At 41.9% G+C, this 22,997-nt stretch overlaps 3 protein-coding genes across 4 annotated transcripts; 1 reads left to right on the forward strand and 2 right to left on the reverse strand.

The window, feature by feature from the left end:
- Window positions 1-33: 33 nt before the first annotated feature.
- Window positions 34-8,067, reverse strand: LOC148082163 (uncharacterized). Its single transcript, XM_087790186.1, has 19 exons — window positions 8,000-8,067; window positions 6,944-7,043; window positions 6,724-6,882; window positions 6,564-6,668; window positions 6,459-6,501; window positions 6,315-6,390; window positions 6,115-6,236; window positions 5,960-6,056; window positions 4,744-4,831; window positions 4,501-4,653; window positions 4,314-4,411; window positions 3,696-3,868; window positions 3,190-3,599; window positions 3,036-3,080; window positions 2,796-2,975; window positions 2,277-2,705; window positions 2,084-2,125; window positions 320-385; window positions 34-252 (listed from the first exon to the last, which is right to left on the reverse strand). The coding sequence occupies exons 1-19, from the start codon at window positions 8,065-8,067 to the stop codon at window positions 247-249; spliced, it is 2,460 nt and encodes an 819-aa protein (XP_087646312.1). The 3' UTR covers window positions 34-246.
- Window positions 8,068-13,163: 5,096 nt separating this feature from the next.
- Window positions 13,164-17,467, forward strand: zbtb14 (zinc finger and BTB domain containing 14). 2 transcript variants are annotated; one of them, XM_087789273.1, is made up of 10 exons: window positions 13,164-13,670; window positions 14,943-15,195; window positions 15,273-15,443; window positions 15,511-15,603; window positions 15,670-15,813; window positions 15,873-16,117; window positions 16,194-16,279; window positions 16,422-16,561; window positions 16,630-16,725; window positions 16,809-17,467. In XM_087789273.1, exons 2-10 carry the CDS (start codon window positions 15,007-15,009, stop codon window positions 16,938-16,940), a joined length of 1,296 nt encoding a protein of 431 aa, XP_087645399.1. In that variant the 5' UTR covers window positions 13,164-13,670; window positions 14,943-15,006; the 3' UTR covers window positions 16,941-17,467. The 2 variants fall into 2 exon arrangements, with proteins under 2 accessions (XP_087645399.1, XP_087645400.1); XM_087789274.1 differs by lacking the exon at window positions 13,164-13,670 and having other exon boundaries at window positions 14,666-15,195.
- A 2,251-nt stretch (window positions 17,468-19,718) lies between these two features.
- On the reverse strand, window positions 19,719-22,754 carry LOC148082165 (guanine nucleotide-binding protein G(olf) subunit alpha-like). Its single transcript, XM_087789277.1, has 12 exons — window positions 22,619-22,754; window positions 22,462-22,534; window positions 22,347-22,401; window positions 22,151-22,270; window positions 21,831-21,928; window positions 21,393-21,447; window positions 21,256-21,329; window positions 20,908-20,966; window positions 20,722-20,842; window positions 20,528-20,658; window positions 20,399-20,466; window positions 19,719-20,332 (listed from the first exon to the last, which is right to left on the reverse strand). The coding sequence occupies exons 1-12, from the start codon at window positions 22,752-22,754 to the stop codon at window positions 20,186-20,188; spliced, it is 1,137 nt and encodes a 378-aa protein (XP_087645403.1). The 3' UTR covers window positions 19,719-20,185.
- Window positions 22,755-22,997: the final 243 nt, after the last annotated feature.

Here is a 22,997-nt window from a genome sequence, read left to right on the forward strand (position 1 = left end):
AATGTGTTTAGAGTGTCAAATAAAAGAAATGGATGCAATGAACTTGTGTTTTATTGTATTTAATCTAGTAAATAGATCCAACTCAGTCATTAATAAGAAACCAGGGAAGGAAGCAAGGGCTGGTATAATAATACTGTGCACATGGTTTTCAACTGTTGCATTGTGTGTGGACAAAGGACTAGGCATAATATTTTGGACAGTAAAAAAAAGAGTTGGTATTGTGTTCGCCGTCTTGGGTTTGAAGGCTCAGTCCTGTAAGAGAAGCAGATTTTCAGGTTAGAACTAAATCTGAACTCTTGCAAAATACCAAGTCTAGTACCTGTCCACTGGCTCCTGAGATCACGATTCTCTTCTCGACCCGCGTCTCTGGCGGTGCTTTGGAACTCTAGTGACACACAGAGACCAACAACAACAAGATGAGAAACACACAGCAGTTGTAACGTACACACTTCAGCAAGTGCACAAACAAAAGTACACAGTGATGCGGTCGATAAGTGTGCTCTACAGAGCTCACCACTCAGAAACACACACAGCCATGTCAAGGTGGTTGTGAGGAGGGGACACGTGAATTTAAACCACCACGGAAAGCTCGGCTCAACATTAAGTCCAACTCATTTGATGGTTAAGCAGGAAATTTAGATAAAAAACAACAACCCATCAATTATTTGTCTCACTTCCACTATAAAATAGAATACATTTACTACAATGACCACAAAGAGATTCAAATATCTGTCCATCTTCTCCTGCTTACTTTCGGCCTTAACTCCAGCTCAGGCTTTTAGGTCTGTGGATCAATATATACTGATGGTTCCACGCACACACTTCCGGACCAGACGAGACAAATCCTTCCAGGCTGTTGCTCCTAAGCTTTGGAACGATCTTCCTCTCCCTCTGTGTTTGATGGATCTACTGACTCCTTCAAGAAGCATCTTAAGACATTCTTATTTTTGCTTTTCCTTGATTTTCTGGAACTCCTGTGTTTGTCCTTTGTGTTTAGGCCTTTTAAAGTATATATTTTAACTGTGTATTGTTTTTGATTGTTAAAGCGCTTTTTGACCCTGGTCTAGAAAGGCGCTTTACAAATTACTATTACTTATGTACTTACTTACTTATCAGTCAGGTATGAGGATGGGGAGTCAGGGCAGCAGCCAGAGCTAAGAGGGCAAAAAAAAGTTTCCCTTCTCAGAAACCTCTTCCACCTCTTCTGGGGGAACTAAACATTTTTCCAGACCTAACAGCAGACCGTCTTTCCCACATGTCTTGGATCTGCCCCAAGGCCTCCTTTTAGGCTGGACATGCCTAAAACCACTCCAGAGGAAGACATCCAGGTGTCATTTGAAAAAGGCGCCCAAGCCACCTCAACTATCTTCTCTCGAAAAAGGAGGAGCCACGGTTATACTGGTCCATCTTCCAAATGACTTGAGTTCAATAAAGCCAGACTTTTCGGTCTGAAATGTACCATGTCATGCTGGTGATGCCAACTGCTGCAGTTAGACTATAAGAACTTGACTGATGCCTTGAAAAAACAAACTTCTATAACTCTACGAGTCTTTGTACTGCCTGTCGCTCACCCTGACAGCAAAACACAAACTTTCTCATCATTTAGGATTAGATGTAAATGCAGTAGATGACCTTTCATGAAGTCTGCAGCGGTTGTATTTTACCATATCAATCCCATGATCCTTTTGTTCATTTTAAAAAACAAATTTTCCTGAATGAACAGATGTTCTTACACGTTGTAATCCAAGTCTCTAAACCCTTGTGTTGCCTCTGGGTCAAGGTGAACGACCTCCCTGACTCCCAGAAATACATATGCACTAGTGGTGGAGGTCTTCGTGTCACCTTGACCCAGAGCTAACAGAAGGGTTAACAGTATAACTTGTGTAGAAGAACACCAGCTCTATTTGAGATTAAAGTAAAATAAACAAACAGTTCAAGCAAGAGAGACTGTGATTCCCCCTCCTTTGATTCATTTAATTTAACACCAGAAAGAACTGAGCTTCAGTGCACTCACTGTGGTCACAGAACCACAACATTCTGTGTATTTGTATTATATTCTACCCAGAATCAATCACATCCTCACCCCTGATGTTGACTTCCTCATGGTGGGAGCATCCAGGGTCACCTGAAGGAGAGACATAGAACATCAATGTTGGTAAAATACATGGGGTGGGTTTGACTTGGAGGTCTTCGGGACATGGGTGGAAGGTTTTATAGCTCTGGTTCAAACGGGACAGAGAGTACTGACTGGGTCAACAAAGGGGTGGTGTCTGAACCTTTTGCCGAGGTGTCCCATCATCCCCGTCTTCAGTTATCTGGTGATGATGCATCAAAACTGAGGAGCCAAAGACCATCTGGTGTTCATCAGATTTTTGTTGCAAGTCTTCGGGGTTCTCGTTTCCATCACGAAGGATAAGCGAGTGTAGCGCTGGTGACAGGCCCCGTACCACACAGGGCTGGGACTCAGTTGAGGCGTCCAGGTTAACTGGGTTTTCCAAAGAATTGCCAAACTCACTGGCCACAGCGTCAGCAACATTGTCCACCACTTCCTTGGCCAACACACTGATGACATCATCGCTGGCCTGGCTGCTCACCTCGCTGCTAACATCGCTGGCTACGTTATTATCATCGTCACCACTGTCTGACTCATCTGGGCCAGAGATACTTTGAGGCACGTCCTCCTGCTGGTGCGTTAACAACTGTTCCTAGTTATGTGACAGGAAGATGGTCAGGTGGAAGGAAGCTCAGGCAAACTTCCTCTTTATACATGCTTGACTTCTGAACAAGGATCCTACCTCATCTGGTTCCAGAGGTTCGATCATCGGAGAGTCTTCTGCTCTTCTTAGGGCCAGCCGTCGATCCCACTCAGTCAGTGCGTCTTCTGTCAGTTGTCCATCTCCTTCCAGGAAGCAGCGTCGGAGTTCACTGATGGTTGTCAAAGGATTCTGAGCATCCTCTGGGCTGCCCAGTGTCACCTGCAGATATTCAAATATCGGGTGAGTCCATAGATTTTTGTGCACAATGGGAATTGATACCTCTGTGTTGCTTAGATCCTCCTCTGCTGGGTCGCTTATCTCAGTCTGGACAAGAATGAGAAGTTATTTCACAGGTCTAGTCATCTTCACAAACTGTAGTTGTGAGCTTTTCTCCGTGTCCTCCTGGAGCTCCAAATATCAATCCACTTCTTACCTTTGTGTCCGCTTTCTGTGGACTTTGGGGACTTTCAGGAGTGTTTTTCTCCTCTTTACAGACCTCCACTTCACCCCACAGGTCTCCCTCCAATATTTGGATTTGATCCATCACCTGCAACTCCTCCAACTCCTCCAGCTCCTGGTCCTCCTCCATCATTCGCGCCTCCTGCAACACCTGCACCTCCTCCAACTTCTGGAACTCCTTCATCACCTGATCCTCCTGCATCACCTGCAACTCCTGGGCCCCCTCCAATACTTGGACCTCCTCCAACACCTGCACCTCCTCCAACACCTGAACCGTCTCCATCATCTGGAACTCCTCCTCCATATTGCCCTCCAGTATTCTGCTGCTGAAGAGGTCACTTGTGGCGATTGCCTTGGATGCTGCATACAGTCCTGCACCCAGATCTAAAAACGCACAATCATGAACTTTGGATGTCAGTGTTTGACCGGCTCCAACGCTGGTCTGCGGACTGTTTAGGGTAGTGTGTGACTGAGCCATACCGCCATCTAGGCTGCGACTTAGGTTCCTTTTGCTGATGCTTCGATAGAAATGAGGAGCAGGTCTAGCTATCTGAGCACTGGCTCGGCGACTCTGAATCTGAGTGCGGCCGCTGAACCGAAACTTGGACCCGAGAGACAAAAAACGTTTTGGGGTCTCTTCCGGGGACAGCAACCTGAGAACAAGAGATTATATAATTCAAAACACATGTAGGGTCTCATTCATCCAGGCCATGGTTATCCAAGAGGTTCCAAAGCGAATCAACTGAATTGTGTAGAGTTCTAGGACGTTTCACATCTCATCCGAGTGGTTTTCTCAGTTCCAAGTGAGCTGGAGTTAGGAGCCAGTATATATCCTGCTAGGGGCAGGAACAGTCACGAACAGGTGCTGGCTAGAGAGGAAAGGTGGTTTGAAAGAGGCGTTAAAGAAGCCATCTTCATGATGACTTCACATCATGTGATGGTCACACCTCACTGGACACTGAGAGTCAGCAACCCTCTTGGAACTGAGTGAACATCTCAGTTGAGAGGTTAAAAGTCTTCCTAGAACTCTACACAGTCCAGTTCACTCGCTTTAAGATCCACTCGGACAACCAGGCATACCGAGTCACACACACTGACCTGAAGAAAGAGTGATGCTCCACGCAAACTTTCCATAGTCTCTTTGCTGCTCGATGATTCTGCAGTTTGAAACCGATTGTGGAAACAAACTGCTCAAACTACAGAGGACAGAAAATGAGTTTCTCTGTGCATGTGCGTGTGTGTATGAGTGTGTGTGAATGTGCGTGTGTGTACATTGATCACATACCTCTCCTGGTTGGATCTTGATGTAGAAATTGTTTCTTTTGTAGGAAAGTTTTAAGATCTTTGACCAGGAGAATCTGTTGATCCTAAGTCTGTCTCTGTAGATCTGCAGGCCGCTATTGCACACACCAAGCATCATGTCCACGCCCTCTGAATCCTACACACACACACACACACACGACATAGAAACCTTAGAACCAATTAAACACACTCATGGGAAACTAAGAATAAAACAGAAAAATAATACCTTCACATTATGAAGATCAACGCCGTACATGGAAAGTTTTTTTACTATGTTGAGGAAGTTCATCTCTGCGTTAGAAGGAGTCATCCCCCTACACAAACATACAGATACACATGAGCACACATGTCATTTCATAACAAAGTTACATTATATAGGACTGTTTCCTGTTACTAACTTAAGTGAATTCAGATCCACAGCAGAAGTAAGTAAGTAACAGTCTGTGACACAACTTGTAAAGCGCCTTTCTAGACCAGGGTCACAAGGCCCTTGAACAATCAAAAGCAATACACAGTTAAAAATACCTTCAAATTGTAAAACTCTAAATAGCCAAGACAACAAAGAGACAAACAAAGGAGTCCCTGAAAATCAGGGAAAAGCCTGCACAAAAAGAAATATCTTAAGATGTTTCTTGAAGGAGTCAGTAGATCCATCAAACGCAAAGGGAGAGGAAGTTCATTCCAAAGGAGCAACAGCCTGGAAGGATTTCTCTCCTCTGGTCCTGAACTGTGTGCGAGGAACCATCAGTAGATTCTGATCCACAGACCTCAGAGCCCGAGCTGGGGTGTAAGGCTGGATCAGATCACTGATGTAAGGAGGAGCCTGACCAAATCCAACCAAAACCAAGTCCACTTGTGAATGTCTACAGCAACCCAAGATGAAGACTATTGGGACTACCTTCACAACGTTGAAAAGTTCTCACCAGCACTAACTTTACATAGATATTTGGATATAATCTTCCATTAAAACATGATGATCTGACAAAAATATCTGAATAAAAAAATCATACCATTAAATAACCTGTTGGAAAGGTCTGAGAAGTTAAAGAAGTGTTGGCAGGCCATGGATCCAAGCCTTTGTTTGAAGATTGAACAAGGCAACACTCAAAAACAATGAGCTGGTCTACAAAGATATAACGTCCGAACTTGATTAACCTGCAGCTGAATTAAAATGGCAAGTAGGTTAATCGAACAATAAATGTGTTTCCATGTTTCATTGAAATCATCTTTATCACATCTCCAGCCTCAGAATGCTCAGAACACACCATATGTTCTGAGTCACTCAAGGACTAACTTGTCTTTGGCCAGAAGACTAGTAACATCGCTGGTGCCTGGAACCTTCCACAGCAGGTCAGTTCAATCGCTTACATCGACACCACACCTGAGCCAAATCAGTCAGGAAATGCCGCAAAACATTTTTAAAGGTAAAAGAAAAAAGTCACCTGTGTGTTTTATGAAGATCACAAATCTTTTTCTCCATGTCTTTTGTCTGATTTGGAGCCAAACTGAGCTCAGAGATGTTCTCGCAGCCGCAACCATCTGCAGAAGACAGGACTGGTTAAGCAGAGGGAGACAGGGGTCTCACAGACGGTCATACCTAGGTCACAGTCTCCCAGCTCTGACTGGATGGTGTAAGACCCCAGAAGAGTCAATGTTGCTGGTGAACAAGGTAGACGTCCAGAAACAATATCCTGTCTCAGCTGAAGACACAGGAAGTACCTGTGAGTGTGTGAAACAGAAAAGCTTGAATGACTCAAAGGGGATAAAATCACTGGTGTAGACGTCTATTCGTACTACCTTGTGATGTCCTCTGTGAGACGGGACGGCTCAGGAGGGTAAAACTTGACGTTAAAGTTGAAGTTCCAGGGAACACCTGAGAAGCAAAAGAAGCAGGGTGGTCAGCCGCAGAGCCCCGCCCACAAAGAGTGACCTCACACTGACCTCTGACTTGCTTTTTCATCTCTTTTCCCGGATCCAGCCAGTTCTGAAGACAGAAGATAAGTGAGACATGGAAAGACATATAGAGAGAGACGGGAGGACAGGTACCTTGATATTATCAGCATCCAGGAAAGACAAGGCAAAGTAGTCTCTCTCCAGCAGGTTGACATGTTCGCACACCTTGTCGAACAGCAGCTGACCTCGTACACGTTTCTGCCGACATCAAAAGTTGTATCCAGTGTTCATGACTTCCTCTCACCCGTCTCACCTCCACAGTGCAGGAGAACAAGGAGCCGTCCAGCAGCGTGACCTTCACGATCATGGTTCTGAAGTTGCGTCGGGTTCCGGTGGGCGAGTACGTGTTTCGGCTACTCAACGAGAAATGACTTAAAGAGTCTTCGGTCAATAACGGTGTTGCTCCGCCCCCCTGAGAAGACAAGCGACATCACATTGACAAGCTGTTGTGTGAACATGATGCCATTGTTTACCCTCTGAGGTGTGAGGTGCTCGTCTGTGGGATTATACGAGTCCTCCACTGGCTGTGCAGTCACCGGAGCGTCACCTGGTTCTGCCATCATGGTGATTCCCCTGCAACATCAAGTTCAGATGTAGATTAGTTTCCTTCATCGTCGTAACCCCCCAAAAACAAACACACACTCAGCAACAAAATAAAGTCCTGTAACAACACACTGTAACACATAATCTAGCTGCAACACACACACAGCCCTGCAGCAACACACACCTCAACAAAAACACACACTTATCCAATAACAAACAATTAAGCAACAACACACACTTCAGCAGCAATACACAGTCCTTTAACACACACACAGCCCTGCAGCAACACACACCTCTACAGAAACACACACTTCAGTAACACACAATTAAGAAAAAACACACACTTCAGCAGCAATACACAGTCCTTTAACACACACAAAGTCCTGCAGTTACAAACATTTCTGTACACTGTATTAAAACACACTCTTACAGCTTCACACAGACCCACTCCTGCAGTCACTCAATGTCCTGCAGCAAAACACACACACACACACACCACTCTTCAGGTACACACACTTCAGCCACAACAATCACTCCAGAAACACATTTTCAGTAACAACACACTTCTGCTCTAACACACACACTTTTAAACATCACACATCCGAACAGCATTGCACACTCATGCAGCTTCACACACTCCTGCAGTATTGCACACTCATGCAGTTTTCACACACTCCTGCAGCATCACTCCTGCAGCATCACACACTCCTGTAGCACCACACACTCCTGTAGCCTCACACACTCCTATAGCCTCACACACACACGCGTGCTCAGGACGTCCACTATCCATAAAATAACCAAACATCGCGGCACAAAGTACAGATGGAGATGAGAACGCGCTCCCTCGCCCCTCCCTGTCAGGCCCCTCCTCCTCTCACTCCAACTCAAGGCCAGAGATGAAATCTTCCGCTTTCCTCTCTCCTCACTCGCCCGATCATGGATTAGCGGCGGATCGACAGCTGATAGAAATGTTTTATCAGCTTTACCTGTCCTCGTGCAGGAGGCTCCTCTTCCCACTGCACGGGGGATGCTGCGCCGTGACGTCACGAGACATAGTTCACGTCACCACGCTATGACGTCTCATTATTATTTTAGACGTACGAGTGTACGTATGCGCGAATGTGTGTGTGTGTGTGTGTGTGTGTGTGTATCCAGGAGGAAAAGACTTACCGTGTGAATTAAGAAGGAGATTCCGCAGGCAGGAGTAGAAAGAAAGTTAGTTTGTTCTGTAATGGTCTGCATCTTCACCATCTTCTTCAATGACTTCTTTCTCATTATCAACTACATGTTGTAGTTGTTTTGATAATCACCTTCACCTTCAACATCTGTATCACCTTTTTCTCCATTAATATCACTATATGATTATCACCATTTTCACATCACCAACATCACCATTTTTCACATCACCATTATCACTATATGATTATCACCATTTTTACATCACCATTATCACTATATTATTATCACCATATTTGCATCACCATTAACACTATATGATTATCACCATTTCACATCACCATTAACACTATATGATTATCATCATTTTTCACATCACCATTATCACTATATGATTATCATCATTTTTCACATCACCATTATCACTATATGATTATCATCATTTTTCACATCACCATTATCACTATATGATTATCATCATTTTTCACATCACTATTAACACTATATGATTATCATCATTTTTCACATCACCAACATCACTATTAACACTATATGATTATCACCATTTTCATATCACTATTAACACTATATGATTATCACCATTTTCACATCACCAACATCACCATTAACACTATATGATTATCACCATTTTCACATCACCAACATCACCATTAACACCATATGATTATCACCATTTTCACATCACTAATACCACTATTAACACTATATTATTATCACAATTGTTCACATCACCAATATCACTTTTTGATTATCACCATTTTTCACTTCACCAACATCACTATTAACACTATATGATTATCACCATTTTCACATCACTATTAACACTATATGATTATCATCATTTTTCACATCACCAACATCACTATTAACACTATATGATTATCACCATTTTTCACTTCACTAACATCACCAATAACACCATATGATTATCACCATTTTCACATCACCAACATCACTATTAACACTATATGATTATCACCATTTTCACATCACCAACATCACTATTAACACTATATGATTATCACCATTTTCACATCACCATTATCACTATATTATTATCACCATATTTGCATCACCATTAACACTATATGATTATCACCATTTCACATCACCATAAACATTATATGATTATCATCATTTTTCACATCACCATTAACACTATATGATTATCATCATTTTTCACATCACCAACATCACCATTATCACTATATGATTATCACCATTTTTACATCACCATTATCACTATATGATTATCACCATTTTTACATCACCATTATCACTATATGATTATCACCATTTTACATCACCATTATCACTATATGATTATCACCATTTTACATCACCATTATCACTATATGATTATCACCATTTTTCACATCACCATTATCACTATATGATTATCACCATTTTACATAACCAACATCACCATTATCACTATTTGATTATCATAATTGTTCACATCACCATTAACACTATATGATTATCACCATTTTACATCACCATTAACACTATATGATTATCACCATTTTCACATCACCATTAACACTATATTATTCTCACCATTTCTCACATCACCATTAGCACTTTTTTATTATCATCATTTTTCACATCACCCTTATCACTATATGATTATCATTATTTTTCACATCACCATTAACACTATATGATTATCATAATTTTTCACATCACCAACATCACCATTAACACTATATGATTATCGCCATTATCACATCACCAACATCACTATTAACACTATATGATTATCATCTTTTTTCACATCACTATTAACACTATATGATTATCATCATTTTTCACATCACCAACATCACCATTAACACTATATAATTATCACCATTTTCACATCACCAACATCACCATTAACACCATATGATTATCACCATTTTCACATCACTAATACCACTATTAACACTATATTATTATCACAATTTTTCACATCACCAATATCACTTTTTGATTATCACCATTTTTCACTTCACCAACATCACTATTAACACTATATGATTATCACCATTTTTCACTTCACCAACATCACCAATAACACCATATGATTATCACCATTTTCACATCACCAACATCACTATTAACACTATATGATTATCACCATTTTCACATCACCAACATCACTATTAACACTATATGATTATCACCATTTTCACATCACCAACATCACTATTAACACTATATGATTATCACCATTTTCACATCACCAACATCACCATTAACACTATATGATTATCACCATTTTCACATCACCAACATCACCAACAACACTATATGATTATCACCATTTTCACATCACCAACATCACTATTAACACTATATGATTATCACCATTTTCACATCACCAACATCACTATTAACACTATATGATTATCACCATTTTCACATCACCAACATCACCATTAACACTATATGATTATCACCATTTTCACATCACCAACATCACCAACAACACTATATGATTATCACCATTTTCACATCACCAACATCACTATTAACACTATATGATTATCACCATTTTCACATCACCAACATCACTATTAACACTATATGATTATCACCATTTTCACATCACCAACATCACCATTAACACTATATGATTATCACCATTTTCACATCACCAACATCACCAACAACACTATATGATTATCACCATTTTCACATCACCAACATCACTATTAACACTATATGATTATCACCATTTTCACATCACCAACATCACCAACAACACTATATGATTATCACCATTTTCACATCACCAATACCACTATTAACACTATGTGATTATCACCATTTTCACATCACCAACATCACCATTAACACTATATGATTATCACCATTTTCACACCACCAACATCACTATTAACACTATATGATTATCACCATTTTCACATCACCAACATCACCATTAACACTATATGATTATCATCATTTTCACATCACCAACATCACCAATAACACTATATGATTATCACCATTTTCACATCACCAACATCACCATTAACACTATATGATTATCACCATTTTCACATCACCCACATCACCATTAACACTATATGATTATCATCATTTTCACATCACCAATAACAATATATGATTATCACCATTTTCACATCACCAATACCACTATTAACACTATATGATTATCACCATTTTTCACATCACCAACATCACCATTAACACTATATGATTATCACCATTTTCACATCACCAACATCACCATTAACACTATATGATTATCATCATTTTCACATCACCAACATCACCAATAACACTATATGATTATCACCATTTTCACATCACCAATACCACTATTAACACTATATGATTATCACCATTTTTCACATCACCAACATCACTATTAACACTATATGATTATCATAATTTTCACATCACCAACATCACCAATAACACTATATGATTATCACCATTTTCACGTCACCAATACCACTATTAACACTATATGATTATCACCATTTTCACATCACCAACATCACCATTAACACTATATGATTATCACCATTTTCACATCACCAATACCACTATTAACACTATATGAATATCACCATTTTTCACTTCACCAACATCACCATTATCACTATATGATTATCACCATTTCTCACATCACCATTAACACTATATGATTATCACCATTTTTACATAACCAACATCACTATTAATACTTTATGATTATCACCATTTTCACATCACCATTAACACTATATGATTATTACCATTTTCACATAACCAACATCACCATTAACACTATATGATTATCACCATTTTTACATAACCAACATCACTATTAATACTTTATGATTATCACCATTTTCACATCACCATTAACACTATATGATTATTACCATTTTCACATCACCAACATCACCATTAACACTTTATGATTATCAACATTTTCACATCACCAACATCACTATTAACACTATATGATTATCACCATTTTCACATCACTATTAACACTATATGATTATCACTATTTTCACATCACTTTCATCATCATATTCATTAAACCACAATCACCATCACTATATGATAATGATGATGATCATCATCACATCACCATAATCATCAACATCACCATCATTATGTGATCATCACCTCAATAATCATTAATATCGTCACCATTATTACTATACGACCATCATCTTCCACACCATTATCATCATCATCCGCATCATATATCCACCATCATTATATGATCATCATCTTGTCCAACATCATCAACATCAGTATTATCACTTTTATCATCGTCAACATCGTCCTGATCATTAACAACATCACCGTCATTAACAAAATAGTCATAATCATCGCCTTGATTTTCAATAACAATAATGATCCTCATCATAATCATCACCATCGTCATCATCGCTGCTAATGTTAACTTTTCTTTGACCCTCTCCTGAATCTAATATTTGGAATCATCTATCAGACAGCCTACCTGGGCCCTGTTGGATTTTCCCGAAACGTCCAACATTGTTCTCCTCTTCTGTGAGTCGTTGTTGGGATGGATTATTGGTTGTGGTTGACACAGATTAGGCCCCGCCCCCACAGATTAGGACCTGCAAATGTCAGTGGGGGAGGAGCCTGCAGATGTTGGCAGTGATGAGAACAGACAAATATTCAAGTACACAGAGTCTTTCGTTTGATAAAAGTCGCAACAATCACACTGGGATAGATATACATTTATATTGAAGTCTTTATTCTGGCACAAAAACATTAAAAAGCATTTAAAGGTTATAGGTCACTAGATAATCATCGGCGTGTGACCTTCACTGACCCGTACTTCACCTCCATGCATGCGTCTACAAACAGATTCAGTGACAGAAACTATATACTATAGACAAGACATGTGAGCAGGATTTCTGTCAAAATCACGAATTTAAACTTATATGTGTTATGTTCCCCGTCCTTCTACTCAGTTCTGATTGACAGTTTTTATTTGTTCAGGCTTTTCCTTGATTTTCTGGCACTCCTGTTGTATTATCAGTTTTATCTTGACCTTTAAAGTATATACTTTATTGAATATTGTTTTGATTGTTTAAGCGCTTTGTGACCCTGGTCTGGAAAAGCGCTATATAAATAAAAAGTACTTACTTACTTACAGATCAAGAGTTCTCTCAGTAAAATAACATGTGCAAAAAAACAAATTTAATATTGTCAAAATAACCTCAACATTTTATGATTCATTATTTTATCGATTTTTTTTTAATCATAAGGATCACCCTCAAAATCAATATCTGATGAATCAACGCTTTGGAACTTATGTTTTCGCGCATGCGTGCTGATGCCTCCGTCCAAAGAGACGATCTTTGGTGCGCCTGCGTGCTCCTACGATCTTCCGGGTCTTTTTTGCGAGTCCTCAACAATAACAACGAGCCGACGTAAGTGCCCGTGGAGCCCCAGAGGAGCACCGCAGTCCCGGTAAGAGCTCTTCCCTCGGAGCCGCGCTCTCCCTCGGTGCCGCGCTCTCTTCCGGCTCCCGCGCCCGGTCATGTCGGGGATGTCTGCGCGCTCTCGACTTTCTGGCCGCGGAGAGGCCGCGGCCCCGCTGCTCGCGTGCCTGCGTGTCCCGGGGACGGCGCTCGCGAAAAACAAACGGAGCATTAAACGTCGCCATTTTCTTCCCGCGCGGTGCGCGCACTTTCATGGCGACCGGACCGGGCTCGGTTTAAACCACAGCGGCTCGGTTAGACGGCGTTAGCCTCGTATATGCAAAGCTAACAGATGTAGCATTAGCTCGTGCTACTTCTGCTAAATAATGGTTAAGATGCGGCTCTGCTGACAAGTCCGTGGCCGGACAAGAGGCTCCTTTCACGGATTAGGGATAGAGCGCGGGACCGGTTCCGGTTCTAAATAATGTTGCCGCTGAACTGACGCAGCTGTGCACACGCTGTGCGCGTGTCCGCAGGCATGACGTGGGCCGACCCGCCGCTGTAGCGTGATCGATGACAACAGAGCAACCACAGTTTTTTCGTGCACGAGTTGAGAGTATAAAAGTATGTGGTGTGTCACGGATGAAGATTGGAGATAAATAAAAATAATATTGACTTTAACATTTTTATCCAGTGGTTCATTTCACCTAAAGAGATGTTACATTTTTCTTTCAGGATCAACTTTAAAATTCTGGTTCTTACTTTCAGAGCTATTCATGGTCAGGCTCCTCTTTACATCTGTGATCTGATCCAGCCTTACACCCCAGCTCGGGCTCTGAGGTCTGTGGATCAGAATCTACTGATGGTTTCTCGCACACGGTTCAGGACCAGAGGAGAAAAATCCTTCCAGGCTGTTGCTCCTAAGCTTTGGAACGATCTTCCTCTCTCTTTGCGCTTGATGATCTACTGACTCCTTTAAGAAACATCTTAAGACGTTTTTATTTGTTCAGGCTTTTCCTTGATTGTATGGAACTCCTGTTGTGTTATCAGTTTTATCTTGACCTTTAAAGTATATACTTTACTGAATATTGTTTTGATTGTTTAAGCGCTTTGTGACCCTGGTCTGGAAAAGCGCTATATAAATAAAAATTACTATCTAACTTACTTACTTGCATTTCACTAGGCAAAGTTCTTCAACAAGTTTTCTCCGTAAAAACTATTGGAACTATATAACATGGCAAAAGCCTCAATTAATTTCATGACTTTTTTAAACAATTCTGAAGTTTAAGATGGTGCTCAAACTTCCACCTCTTCTATCCAGCAGGCGGTCCCAAAAACAAAGAACCTCTAAACAATAAAGTCCAGACTTGGCCCCCGTGGGTTCGATGGCGGAGACGTTGAAGTATGTGGACGACGAACACAAGAGCATCTTCCTCAGGCTGCTCAACGAGCAGCGTCTGGAGGGCGAGCACTGCGACATCGCCGTCGTCGTCGAAGACGTCAAGTTCCGCGCGCACCGCTGCGTCCTCGCCGCCTGCTCCAAGTACTTCAAGAAGCTCTTCAAGAAACATGAGGTGACTGCGTCGTGTGTCCCCACAGCTGTTTTGCACCCTGAAGCCAGTGCTGATGTTTCCGCTTCTGGTCCGTGCAGGTGGATAACTCCTCCGTCATCGAGATCGATTTCATCCGCTCGGACATCTTCGAGGAGGTCCTGAACTACATGTACACGTCAAAGATCTCCGTTAGGAGACGAGACGTCAATCTGATGATGTCGTCGGGACAGATTCTTGGAATCAGGTTTCTGGATAAACTGTGCTCCCAGGTCAGCTCCAGTCTCAGTCTGCTTGGATAAATGTGTATGGGTAACACTTCTGTTCACCTCCCCACAGAAACGAGACGTAAGTGAAGACAAAGACAAGTTTCCTTATGACATTGTGAAGATGGCGCTCCCCCCGGAAGCGCAGCTGGCTGCAGATGCCGAGGTGAGCGCGGTGCTTCAACCCACCTCTGTCGCACCTCCGTGGCCTCATGTTCTGTCTTGTGTTCAGGGTCTTGTAGACAACGACGACTCGCCGCCCTCCGATGACCTCGTGGACGCATCGGCCAATCAGGACCTCGATAAATCTCCCAACTCGGCACTCCGGGTCCAGGAGGCAATCTTGAAAGAACTGACCAATGAGGATGTTCACAAGGTAAACACTCTCACACACACACACGTGTTCACAGCTCATCGACTGGTTTGGGTCTTCAGGTGACCTGTTATGACCAGGATGTGGTGGCTGACATGGAGACGGAACCTAAAGATCTGGGGGCAGAACACCACGCCACGCAAACGCTGACGTTTGCCGAGAGCATCGGAGGAGTGAAGGATGAACAAACGCCCAGCTGGTCCACGGCGGCCACGGACATGAAGTTTGAGTACTTGCTGTACGGCCCTCGGGACCAGCTGGCCTGCCAGAGTTGCGGCAAGACCTTTTTGGATGAGACCCGACTCAGGTGGAGAACCTTCCCTGCCTGTCCGGATTTTTTCTTCGATCAAGTTATTTGCCTAAATGTAATTTACTGTGTTTAGAAAACACGAGAAGCTACATTCAGCAGAGCGACCCTTTTCCTGTGAAATCTGTTCCAAAGCCTTCACCACACACGCACACCTGAAAGGTAAGTTCTCGCTTCTGCCTGCAGTGGAACTCTTCTGTTGGTAGTGATATAACTAAACAAATGGTGAACGGGCAATTTTGATTTTGACCACACTATGTGAACAAACTATTTTTGAAACCCTTTTTCTGTTCCCCACATCCAGAGCACCTAAAGATCCACGCTGGGTTCAAACCATATCGATGTGAAGTTTGCGGGAAGTCCTTCATCCGAGCTCCAGACCTTAAAAAACACGAAAGAGTTCACAGTAATGAGAGACCGTTCACGTGCCAGCTGTGCGACAAGGTATTGGTCTCAATGTGGTTCCGACTGTATTTTGTGTGTAAGATTCTCATCGACGCATTTCACCGCAGGCCTTCAAACACAAGTCTCACTTGAAGGATCATGAGCGAAGACATCGAGGAGAGAAACCATTTGTCTGTCAGTCCTGCACGAAAGCTTTTGCCAAGGTCTGGTCGATCACTGACGGAGCAGGTCTACACAGCAGACCGACACACTTCTGTTACTGACACACACTTGTTTCTTTCTTCAGGCATCAGATCTCAAGCGCCATGAGAACAACATGCACAGTGAGAGGAAACATCTGAACCTTCAGAGTGAAACTGAGACTCTGCAGGCGGTTGCCATGGCAGCTGAGGAGCAACACCTAGATTCCATCAGCTGATCCTGGACTCCCTCAGAAGATCCTGTGCTACATCAGCAGATCTTGGACTCCTTCAGTTGATCCTGAACTCTAGCAGCAGATCCTGAACTACATCAGCAGACCCTGGACTAGCTGATCTTGTACTCCATCGGGGAGAGCTTGGACTGCTTTAGCTGATCCGGGCTTCTTTGGCTGATCCTGAATCCCATCAGCTGATCCTGGACTACATCAGCTGATCCTGGACTTCGCCCACTGATCCTGGACTACATCGGCTGATCCTGGACTTTTCCCACTGATCCTGGACTACATCCGTTGATCCTGGACTACATCAGATGATCCTGAACTTCATCCACTGATCCTGGACTACATCAGCTGAACCTGGACTTCATCAAATGATCCTGGAGTCCATCAGCTGATCGAGGGCAGTATGAACTGTTACTCGACTCTTTACCTTGTTTTGACGCGACTGTTCTTTTGTGCTGATTCTCGTAACTGACCTCGAGTGGACCTCATGACTGCACTGATAATAAAGATTAATTTTAAGTTGTTGACTTTTAAGGGTAGTCTCTTGTCGATCGTCTAGTACATACATTATATTAATGCGTCATCAATATCCATGTGAGGGTTTATGGACGATGAACGGTCGACCAATTGTCTGGTTTGTGTCCAAGTGATCCAAGAAACTCCTCGTGTGCAGAACAAGTGACTGAGTAAACATGAGCCTCGAGCAACTTGTTATCTCTCAAGGAACTGTTTTCAGGTCATGTGAGAAGGCAGACGTCTGGCATGGAATTATCTGAACCACTGGTTAAATCAGAAAAGGACGGGAATCACAAGACTTCTGTCCTTCATCTCTGGCTGTTATCGTAATGATGACGTTCCTGGAAGACCTCCTAATATTATTCGGAGTTTTAGAAACATATCTGCTAAAGGCCTCTGAACAGGAGTGTCCGTGCAAGTGTTCCATTACTACATCGGACAGTTGACCACCAGATTCTTTTACAGAGGGACTTCCGTTCACTTTAATTTTTTAAAGTGCTAAATCATGGAATAGTAATCTTTAGAAACCACACTTTTTTCAGTTAAAATATATACCTTATTTCCCGAAGGAGATCTCCAGAGGGGTTAATGGTGTCTGATATTCTCCTATGTACAGTATATACTGGTATAACGGTTTACATTTGTGTGACTTTCTGAATCTTGTTTTAATCAATAATTCATTCCTTTTCTATTAAATTATTTTATTATTGAATTATTCATTTGACACTTTTAACAATTTAAGGATCAATATATGTATCAAACAAGATAGAACTGCAATAGTAAATGGTAAACAAAAATAGTTTTTATAATTATAAATTACAATTTTGTTTTGGTCAACATCCACAGAAGGCGAATCAACCAAAACACAATTGCAAACATGTGCAAAGAACTGTAACAGCATTTATAATAATTATTTATGTTTAATAATCATAAATACAACATTACTTGTACTTTTGCTTTTGATGTTCCTATTTTTAAAAAAACTTTTTGGGCTGTTACCTCTCTTTCCAGTCCCAACTCTTACCCTACTTTCAACGTGAAATACATATTCAACAGAATATCGGATAATTTATTATCAAGGACTATCTCCCCAGAAAAAAAGACCACTTAACCGTCTTGGTAGGAGTATTAAAGGGTCCTACCTCTTAAGTACCGGTTCTGGAGCCCGCCTTTAGCATTGATGTAATACAGCGCCCTTCATAATCATTGGCTTGTTGAGATGTTTAAAATTTTAAAATGCATTTTGTTTTTTTTCAAATAATATAGGAGCACAATGAAAAAAAGAGAAACTCCACTTTAATTTCAGTGAAAAAAAAAATTCACATTGAGAAAGAATTTTACAGAAAATTGTGTTGCAGCCCTTATGTTCATAGTTTGTACAACCTCCTTTTACCCACAAAATAGCACCTAATATTCTCCAAATCAAGTGCCACAAGATTTAAGAATACAGAGAGAGGATTCTTTGCAGTTCCCTCTTTGCACAATCCCTCTAAATCAGGGGTAGGGAACCTGGTCCAGAAAGAGCCGCAGTGGGTGCAGGTTTTCGTTCCAACCATTCAAGAGGACACATTTTATCCAATCAGGTGTCTTAGGAGTGTAATCAGTTGATTGTCAGTCTGGTGTTGCTTGTTCAGCTGAAACCTCATTGGTTAAACTGTATATGCTTGATCGGTTGGAACAAAAACCTGCACCCACTGCGGCTCTTTCTGGACCAGGTTCCCTACCCCTGCTCCAAATCATCCAGCGACCCATACGTCCTCGACTTCAGCCGATTAAGGTTTTAAATAGGGTTGAGGTCTAGGGACTGATATGGCCATGGAGGGAGTTGCATTAGGTGTTTGGAACCATCTCTGTATACATTAGATATCATTGCCATGGTGGTGTGAAGTATGTTTTGAAGGAAAGACAAACGTTTGTATTCCTATGCATGTAATAATAGCTCATTACAACGTAGACCTAAACCCAATAGACGATCTGTAGATTCCAATTACCATATACCAGAGCGGATATTAGTTATATCAGAAAACTGGGAAGATAAAATATGGCAGATGGTCTGCGTACAAAACAGAATTCAACCCTGGTAAAAATTTTAAAAAAATTTAAAAAAATTAAATTTTGGCTCATGAGAAGGCATCACCATTGTTTGCACTATAATGAAGGACCGGACACTTGAAATGCTATAAGACAAACACAGATTGGAGGAAGATTATTTTATTAGATATTTACAGATGTGACGATAACAGAAAAGTAATTGTTTTAAATTGTTAAATCTTAACGGGGATATCTGAAGACACTTGACAGTGTTTAAATAAAAAAAATACATCAGATCACAGCTAAAAATAATGAGCGAAGGAATACCCCAAGAAATAATAACATTTGTGTTATACAAAGCATAAATGAGACTAAAAATACTCAAATGCAGGAGTCAAGGTTTTTTAAAAAAAAGTTAACCGATTTTCACTGCAAGTAAAGACAGAAGAAGCCTTTTGCAACATGTGTGATCCAGGAGGTGTTTCAGGTTTGCAGTGCCACAGATCTAAGGACATCACGTAGATGATCTGAAAACTCTCCAAATTCAAAATAAAAATCTTCCACAACCTTCTGATAACTTTGGTGTCACGTTAACATATGATAATCCATTAAAGTTTCTTATCTAAACAATTGAATTCATCACAACTCAACATTAAATTCTACCTAGAATGCCATGGAGGAGCAGAATCAGCCGATCAAAGCAGCTCGTACTGTCGCAAGTGCATCCGCTGGATAATGTCACGACAGTCATTGAAGACGCGACGGATGTTCTCTGTATCTACGGCGCACGTGAAGTGAGGATAGCAGTAGTGTTTCCCATCACCGCTGGCAGTGCTGATTCTCTGAACACACAAGCAGATCACAGGTGAAAGGGAGGCAGTGCAGGCAGTAGAGAAACACACTCTTACCAGAAATTCATCTCGGATAAAAAACTTTGCACGGGTAACTTTGGGATCTTCGTCTATGTCTGGAAGAGCTGAGGAGAGACATCATTGTTAGTGCGTTTGCGAGTGTGTTTTCGTAATCTTGATGGATACCCTCTGCAGATATGGTGTAGTTGATGTACTCGGGAAAATAATCCTCCAGTTTGGATTTTCCCGCCAAAATTTTGTCCGCAAGAACATCCTGTTTGTTGAGAAACAAGATTACGGATATGGTCTTCAAGAACCTGCAGACAGAGGGGGAAAAAGGAAGTCAGTTTCCAACCACTGGAGGGTTCACAAAGTAGAACCTGTTGGTCCAGATGGATCTGTAGAGGTCCAGGGATTCTCTGAGCCGATTCGTAGAGTTGTCTTCTCGGATCACCATGTTGTAGCTGCTGCTCGCTGCCACGAAGATGATGGCCGTCACATCTGATCGCGGGACAGGAGGGCCCGGTGAGTTAGAGGATTGGGAAGACAGATTTAAGCGGACTCACCATTGAAGCACTGGATCCATTTCCTGCGTTCATCTCTCTGACCGCCGACATCAAACATACTGCGACGCAAACATGAGTCAGTGAAGAAAATAATATAATCAGCACATCAAACATGAGTCAGCAGCGGCGGGCCAAACATTCATCAACAGCAATGAACCAAACACTAAACTGAAAAGAGCGTGAAAACGAGAGGGTTTCCGAACTGGCTTGAAGGTTGTGGTCGAAGCCGACTCCTTTAAAAAACACTTCAATAAAACATCACATGAAGGTTACATGTAAACAAGGGGAAAACAATCACATACAGAGAAGTATGTGATTTTTGGGGAGTTTATATGAAAGTGAACTCACTGAAAGTTGACCTTGTCCACTTGGAATCGTGTCTCAAATATTCCAGAAGTTAAAACTCGACATCGAAGAAGATCCTGTGGAGGAAATAGTTTGTAAGCGGTTCCATTAACACGATGGCTCATTGGACGGATCGATACCTGGTCAGTAGGCGTGTAGTCCGATTTTCTCACCGAGTCTAACCTGTCCAAAAAACTGGGACATACACACACACACACTTCATGAAGGTATGGACCACCAGCAATGTTCGGATAATAGTCTGTAGCTTATTCTGATGTCATTACTGCAGCGATTGAAGTCTAAGAAATTGGTTAAACAGGAGCCAATTCTGGTTCTTCTCATCCTCGGCAACCCAGGAGAATTCAGAAGAATTCAGGGGCTGTTGAGTTAAATCAATGCTCACAACTTGAAGATCATCTACCTCACCTTCAATATTATGAGATTAAAACTGCCCTTTCATTGGTTTGAAATAACCATAATAAAAAAAGTTAGAACTTGGTAATAACAGTTTCCCTGTAAATCAGAAGGAAAGTCAAACCAAACATGAGGTAAAGAACGATCAGGAGGTCTAGTCTTACTACTGAGCGCAGTCAATCAGCTGGTACTCGTTCGATCGCTCGTAACATGCCTTCACGCCCTCATCCTCCCACAGCTTCTGAGCATGCTCGAAGAACTCCTGAGGGCAAGACATCATGTGAGTGCCAAAGGCCCATCATGCTTAGACAAGAGTGCAGCATCCATGGGGACCGGTGCGTTAATGAGGTCTCAGGTGGAACTAGCTTAGTGGTGCATGCAACAGTCTCCTCCGGTGTGGCTCTTTACATCATTCTCATCCTCAATTAACATCATTCAAAACAAACAGCAGGTCTGCAGGGAAGCGTTCAAGCCCGTGTGTTACCTCCATATACTCGAAGTCAGAGAGGGGTGCGATGCTCAGGATGTAGTCCAAGCGACACTGGTTTTGACGGTCACCGAGGGAAATGGGAGGAGTCAAGCTGTTCATGGCGACGATGATGGTCTGAGGTGGAGACAAGTGAACAGGGATCACGTTACACAGGCTGCAGGTTTGGTCGGGCAACGGCAGGCTGACAAACCACAATCGCGTCCTTCACGTTCTTCCGAATGTCTTGAATTTTCTGCTGCTTCTCTCTAGAAGTATCACATAAAAGTTTGAATGACACACCGAGGACCCAAAAGGTTCTTACTCACTCAGCATTGAAGCCGTCCACATGAAGAATCCTCATCTGTTTTACTATGGTGCTCTTTCCAGACTCTCCTGCTCCTGAGAGACGGGTGAGGAAAACAGGGGCCTGAATATTGGCTAGAAGACGCAGGAGATGGCAGGAAAAACAAAGAGATGTCTCACCGAGCAGCAGGAGTCTGTGTGTTGCCTTATATGCCTGTCGCTCTCTCTGAAGTTGTTTCTCAATTTTCTTGTTAGCTTCCCTTTTTGCCTTTTCGTCCAGACGCTCTTCTTCCGTCTTCCCCCCAAGACAACCCATTTCAGACACACCAGCAGCAAAACCAGTACCGATGAGGAACCAGGGGACCAGTAGATGTTGTCCAGTTGGTACGGGAAGACAAGTCTGTTCCAAATCAACAAAACTAACCTCTGTAAGTCAGGAACTCCTCAACAGCTCTGTTCAGGGAGCAGAAGGTTAGACATAAAGCCAAAAACATCCACGACAACTGACGACGAGTCTTTTCTCCATAAGGTCCAAACCATGGCGAGGTTCCACTTTCTT

This window comes from Callionymus lyra, chromosome 4 (assembly GCF_982586985.1).
Source record: "Callionymus lyra chromosome 4, fCalLyr1.hap1.1, whole genome shotgun sequence".
In the NCBI taxonomy this organism is placed as follows: domain Eukaryota; kingdom Metazoa; phylum Chordata; class Actinopteri; order Syngnathiformes; family Callionymidae; genus Callionymus; species Callionymus lyra.

Excerpts from the sequence above, each read along its gene's own strand:
- LOC148082163 (XM_087790186.1), bottom strand. The coding sequence starts at position 8,067 with ATGTCTCGTGACGTCACGGCGCAGCATCCCCCGTGCAGTGGGAAGAGG. Across the intron at positions 6,237-6,314 it reads CTCACAGAGGACATCACAAG|GTACTTCCTGTGTCTTCAGC; the intron begins GTAGTACGAATA and ends ACACACTCACAG. Across the intron at positions 386-2,083 it reads TGAGGAAGTCAACATCAGGG|AGTTCCAAAGCACCGCCAGA; the intron begins GTGAGGATGTGA and ends GTGTGTCACTAG.
- zbtb14 (XM_087789273.1), top strand. The coding sequence starts at position 15,007 with ATGGCGGAGACGTTGAAGTATGTGGACGACGAACACAAGAGCATCTTC. Across the intron at positions 15,444-15,510 it reads TGGATAAACTGTGCTCCCAG|AAACGAGACGTAAGTGAAGA; the intron begins GTCAGCTCCAGT and ends ACCTCCCCACAG. Across the intron at positions 16,118-16,193 it reads TTGGATGAGACCCGACTCAG|AAAACACGAGAAGCTACATT; the intron begins GTGGAGAACCTT and ends TACTGTGTTTAG.
- LOC148082165 (XM_087789277.1), bottom strand. The coding sequence starts at position 22,754 with ATGGGTTGTCTTGGGGGGAAGACGGAAGAAGAGCGTCTGGACGAAAAG. Across the intron at positions 22,271-22,346 it reads ACGTGAAGGACGCGATTGTG|ACCATCATCGTCGCCATGAA; the intron begins GTTTGTCAGCCT and ends TCTCCACCTCAG. Across the intron at positions 20,967-21,255 it reads GTGGACAAGGTCAACTTTCA|TATGTTTGATGTCGGCGGTC; the intron begins GTGAGTTCACTT and ends TTTGCGTCGCAG.